Source organism: Thalassophryne amazonica, chromosome 20 (assembly GCF_902500255.1).
Source record: "Thalassophryne amazonica chromosome 20, fThaAma1.1, whole genome shotgun sequence".
NCBI lineage: Eukaryota > Metazoa > Chordata > Actinopteri > Batrachoidiformes > Batrachoididae > Thalassophryne > Thalassophryne amazonica.
The window spans coordinates 27,845,349-27,850,836 of NC_047122.1; the positions used below are offsets into that span (position 1 = coordinate 27,845,349).

The 5,488-nt window shown below is 40.9% G+C and overlaps 1 protein-coding gene across 1 annotated transcript; it reads right to left on the reverse strand.

Annotated features, from left to right (window-relative positions):
* Positions 1–368: 368 nt before the first annotated feature.
* LOC117501479 (spidroin-2-like) lies at positions 369–5,281 on the reverse strand. The gene is made up of 7 exons (XM_034160376.1): positions 5,258–5,281; positions 5,113–5,212; positions 4,980–5,027; positions 2,605–2,649; positions 789–1,049; positions 548–583; positions 369–461 (listed from the first exon to the last, which is right to left on the reverse strand). The coding sequence occupies exons 1-7, from the start codon at positions 5,279–5,281 to the stop codon at positions 388–390; spliced, it is 588 nt and encodes a 195-aa protein (XP_034016267.1). The 3' UTR covers positions 369–387.
* Between the last annotated feature and the right edge of the window lie 207 nt (positions 5,282–5,488).

The following is a 5,488-nucleotide window of genomic DNA, read 5'->3' on the forward strand; positions in this document are numbered from 1 at the left end:
GAGATGTGTTGCACTGCATGAGGCAAATGGTGGTCACACCAGATACTGACTGGTATCCCCCCCCCAATAAAACAAAACTGCACCTTTCAGAGTGGCCTTTTATTGTCGGCAGTCTAAGGCACACCTGTGCACTAATCATGGTGTCTAATCAGCATCTTGATATGGCACACCTGTGAGGTGGGATGGATTATCTCAGCAAAGGAGAAGTGCTCACTATCACAGATTTAGACTGGTTTGTGAACAATATTTGAGGGAAATGGTGATATTGTGTATGTGGAAAAAGTTTTAGATCTTTGAGTTCATCTCATACAAAATGGGAGCAAAACCAAATGTGTTGCGTTTATATTTTTGTTGAGTGTACGTGCGTAATGTTGAAGTCTGCAGTGGTTAAAGTAGATGGGTGGTACCTTGTGGCTGGTCTATATTGTTACCAAAAGCTGCTGTCACACTTGAACTCATCACTGGAAGCAGAAAGAGAAGCACCAATTAAACTGATCGATCATAGTCAGTCACATTAAATTAATGGCTATCAAGTGTTGAATGCAACCTGTAGAATCCAGCTGGGTTGGTGGATTTGTGTGAGCTACAAAAGACACACAAACACAAATTAAAATTAAACCAAAGGTACTGAGACATCCTGAATGCCAGGGGGCAGGTGGGGGGTGGGTGGGGGGTGGGGGGGGTGGGGGGTGGGGGGGTTGTGACCACAGTAATAAATGCAAAGTTCTATTTTGTGAAAAAAACAAACAAAAAAAACAACCCCCCCCCCCCCCCTGGAAAAAACAGACCTGCAATATCAACATGGACATCTGCTCCAAATTGCCCAGCTCCATCTGGTCCAAATGACTCGGCTCCACCTGGTCCAAATGGCCCAACTCCATCTGGTCCAAATGACCCAACTCCATCTGGCCCAAATGACCCAACTCCATCTGGTCCAAATGACCCAACTCCATCTGGCCCAAATGTCCCAGCTCCACCTGGTCCAAATGATCCAGCTTCACCTGGTCCAAATGGCCCAGCTCGATCTGGTCCAAATGGCCCAGCTCCATCTGAACACACAAACAAATATAACAGACATTAAACAAAACAGTAAATACCAAACTCACCTTGCCACACCATACCAAACTGTAACACATTATTACCTTATTATGAATACCAAAGTGTAACATGTTACCTTACCCTGAATACCAAACTGTAACACATTATCTTACCCTAAATACCAAACTGTAACACATCACCTTACCGTGAATACCAAACTTTAACATGTCAACTTACTCTAAATACCAAACTGTAACACATTATCTTACCCTATAACACATCACCTTACCGTGAATACCAAACTGTAACACATTATCTTACCCTATAACACATAACCTTACCATGAATACCAAACTTTAACATGTCACCTTACCCTGAATACCAAACTGTAACACATTATCTTACCATAAATACCAAACTATAACACATCACCTTACCGTGAATACCAAACTGTAACACATCACCTTACGGTGAATACCAAACTCTAACATGTCAACTTACTCTAAATACCAAACTATAACACATCACCTTACGGTGAATACCAAACTCTAACATGTCAACTTACTCTAAATACCAAACTGTAACACATCACCTTACCGTGAATACCAAACTGTAATATCCCACCTTTCCAAAGTAACCCTGCTGCAGCCAAGTGACATGTGGGCGTGTCCATGTCCATGACTAAATGTGGGCGTGTCCTTGACCAGGTAAAAAATGGGCATGTCCTTGGTTTTGACTAGGTGAAACATTAGTGTGTCCTTGACCTTCTGTAGTTGCTGGGATCCTCAAGACTGAGGCACCTATGTGCTGGATCATGACCAGAGAAATACACTACATGGACAAAATATCAGAGCTGGTGTTCCCTCACAATGTCAGTGATCCTCCTCATCTGAGTCTCACTAAATAACCTTTCTCGTATTTGGCACCAAGTCATTCCAGCGGTACCCAAGGATCCTCCAAAGAGACCTGGTACGTTACAAATAATTATAAAAATCATTAACCCCTTAATGCCTGAATTTATATAGCTGTATATAAAAAAAAGTTTTGTGTGTGTTCTTGTCTTTAAGTAGATGGTAAATAATGTTGAGATTATTAATTACACTTTTGCACAAAAAATAAATAGTAATTTTGGTATTTTGGTAATCATTTATGTTATAATGTTAGAATAATAATAATGGTATGTTGCAAATTTGCGACAACAGGCATACTGGTCAATTTGGTATGTTGCATATTTGAGTCACATATTGTAGCATATATGCAACAATAGGCGTTAAGGGGTTAAAGCATGAGACATTTTTGGTGTGTGCATTCATCCACTACTGATAAATTAAATGCCTTGAATGGACTGTTAAGTTCATTGGCAAAAGAGTGAACTTTTAAAATGACAGAAACACACACAAAAAAGAATAACTGAAAGAATAAAACCCAACAGTATTTCTTACAGTGACACACTCATTAAGCTACAGTCACACAATTTATCACAGTCATTAAACAGAATCTCTACAAGCTAACAGGGAGTGAAAGCGTGAATCCAAGAACAGAAGAGACTAAACAAAACAAAGTTACCCATCAGGCCAAAGAGGAAGTCATGACTGGACTGATCAACAACTCCTGCAAAAGACAGAAGTACTGAGGACATGTGGATAGAAAGACCAGAAAGTGCTGCTGCACATAAAGTGTAAATGAATGCAATTAAATGAATGAATGAGAGGAAAAATACAGCAATGCCTAAAGGAGCCTGGCAGTGAGGCAAGAGCTTATAGGCTGTCCATGATTACATGAATGTCTACTGAATACATCCAGTGTCATTACTTCCTCTGAATCAGCTGTAATACCTGCCGTTACGGTGCATCCATAAAGTATTCACAGCACTTCACTTTTTCCACATTTTGTTATGTTACAGCCTTATTCCAAAATGGATGAAATTCATTTTTTTCTACACACAATACCCCATAATGACAATGTGAAATTTTTTTTAGATTTTTGCAAAATTATTAAAACAACAACAACAACAAAACCTTAAAAAAAAATCACATAGGTATTCACAGCCTTTGTCATGAAGGTCAAAATTAAGCTCAGTGCATCCTGTTTACACTGATCATCCTTGAGATGTTTCTACAGCTTAAATGGAGTCCACCTGGGGTAAATTCAGTTGATTGAACATGATTTGGAAAGACACACACCTGTCTACATATAAGGTCCCACAGTTGACAGTGCATGTCAGAGCACAAACCAAGCATGAAGTCAAAGGAATTGTCTGGAGACCTCTGAGACAGGATTGTCTTGAGGCACAAATCTGGGGAAGAGTGCAGAAACATTTCTGCTGCTTTGAAGGTCCCAATGAGCACAGTGGCCTCCATCATCCATAAATGGAAAAAGTTCGGATCCACCAGGACTCTTCCTAGAGCTGGCTGCCCATTGAAACTGAGGTGACCAAGAACCTGATGGTTACTCTGCCAGAGCTCCAGCATTCCTCTGTGGAGAGAGGAGAACCTTCCAAAAGGACAACCATCTCTGTAGCAATACACCAATCAGGCCTGTAAATCAGTGGCCAGACGGAAGCCACTCCTTAGTAAAAGGCACATGGCAGCCCATCTCGGGTTTGCCAAAGGGCACCTGATGGACTCTCAGACCATGAGAAACAAAATTCTCACCGATTCTCTGACTCACTAATTTATTGACTTACTGACTCACTGACAGACTCTCTGAGATCATTGACTGAATCACTGCCTGACTCACTGAACGACAGATTCACTGAGTGACTGACTCACTGACTGACTTACTCCTTGACTCACTGACTGACTCCGTGATTTGCTGACTTACTGACTAAGTGACTGCCTATGCTTGCCCTGCTAATCACTGATGAAACAGAATTGTGAGATGTAAATTTTATGGGTCTGTGTATGTTCTTACTATTTTAGCATGTTGTGTACAGTGGACTAAAGTTTACAAAGTTCATATTTATTGAGCAGAACTGCTGGTTGGTCAAACAGAGTTGCAAATTAAATATTTTGCCAATGTGGACATAAGATTTAACACCATTTATATGAAGGGAGTGGTAAGATGGCTGCACTTTATGAAGCTGCGATCAGTGGACTCAGGAAGTAGTAAGTTTAAGGGAACTGGAAGACTAGAAGCTTAAGTTTGTCCAGAGTAAATGACTGGTTTATAATAACTTTGAAGCTGGGAGCTGTTGACCAGGACCCTGTTTCATAAATCTGTCTAATCTTGTTTAGTTGACTAAACTCACTTAGTCTGCTAATCTTTTGACGTTAGTCGTTGCACAAAGCTCACAAGCACAAAGTTTGTACAAAGTTGCACAAAGTTTTTAGCCTGGTACAGAGGAGGCAAATCTTATTTTAGTTGACAAAACTTCAGAGTCTTGCCTCAAAATGCTGGCTATCATGTACCACAGATTGACAGAGGAGGAAGGAAGGAGGGCCTTGTGTCGGGAAAGGGTGTTCCAGGACCATAATAATCCATTGGAGATGTTTACAGAAGCCGAGTCGGGAGTGCTTGACTCAGCCATGTTTGTAGCTGACGACCAACCAGAAGAAACAAATCTCTCAAGCAACGGCACTGGCGAGACTGCTTATGCCCGTGGAAAATCATAAACTAACGTTAGTTGGCTAATCTACAAATTTAACTGTTGATGTGAAATGGAGATTAGACGGTCAATGTTGAGCAACTAACCTTAGTTGACTAAGTAAGTTTAATCGCCTAAAAGATTAGACTTATTTATGAAACCGGGCCCAGTTGTTTGTTAGTTAATTCTTGCCTTCTTGAATGTCTTCTTCTTCAGGTCATATTGGATGGGCATGATGACTGCAGACACTGAATGCCGTGATGTAATAAAGGAGAGGCCGATGGTAATCGTGTTCCTGTCAGCTGATGACATCATGAAAGCTTCTTATGTGACCCATCCTCACCTAGACACTCACCTGTAAAATCTAGATGAGAAGCTCCAGCCACAGACAAATCCTGGACACCTGAGAGAAACAGACAGACAGGTATGAATAAATTAACAGATGCTGTCTGTCAGACCCAGGTGTAACCCCGCCTCTTCCAGCTCACCTGTGTGGCTGCTGTTGATGCCACTGTTGAGCAGCTTTTGTCCGTTACCTGACACAGGTACACACTTTTTACATGTGAAGTACACAGCGTGTTTACTGATCTTTAAGTGATAGTTTAGCGTGTGTTAGCAGTGAGCGATAGCTACCGTTAGCCTCAACATCGGCCCCATCTGCACCTGCAGGAAGAAAAATGGAATATTCATCCAGTCACTCCTCCACCCACTTGTTACATATTCATTCATTCATTTATACAGTTATTCAAGTCATCAAATGAGTACATAATTTATGCCTGAAAGTTGTTTTAAAGGTTCGCCAAGAGTAAGTCAAAATGTGATGAACAGGGTTTGGTTTGGTTTAAGGAAAAGTCCATTAAATAA

Coding starts and splice junctions, on each gene's coding strand:
- LOC117501479 (XM_034160376.1), bottom strand. CDS start 5,281: ATGGGGCCGATGTTGAGGCTAACG. Junction 2,650..4,979: donor TTCTCATCTAGATTTTACAG/GTGAGTGTCTAG, acceptor TGTCTTTTGCAG/GAGTTGTTGATCAGTCCAGT. Junction 462..547: donor AACCCAGCTGGATTCTACAG/GTTGCATTCAAC, acceptor TTCTGCTTCCAG/TGATGAGTTCAAGTGTGACA.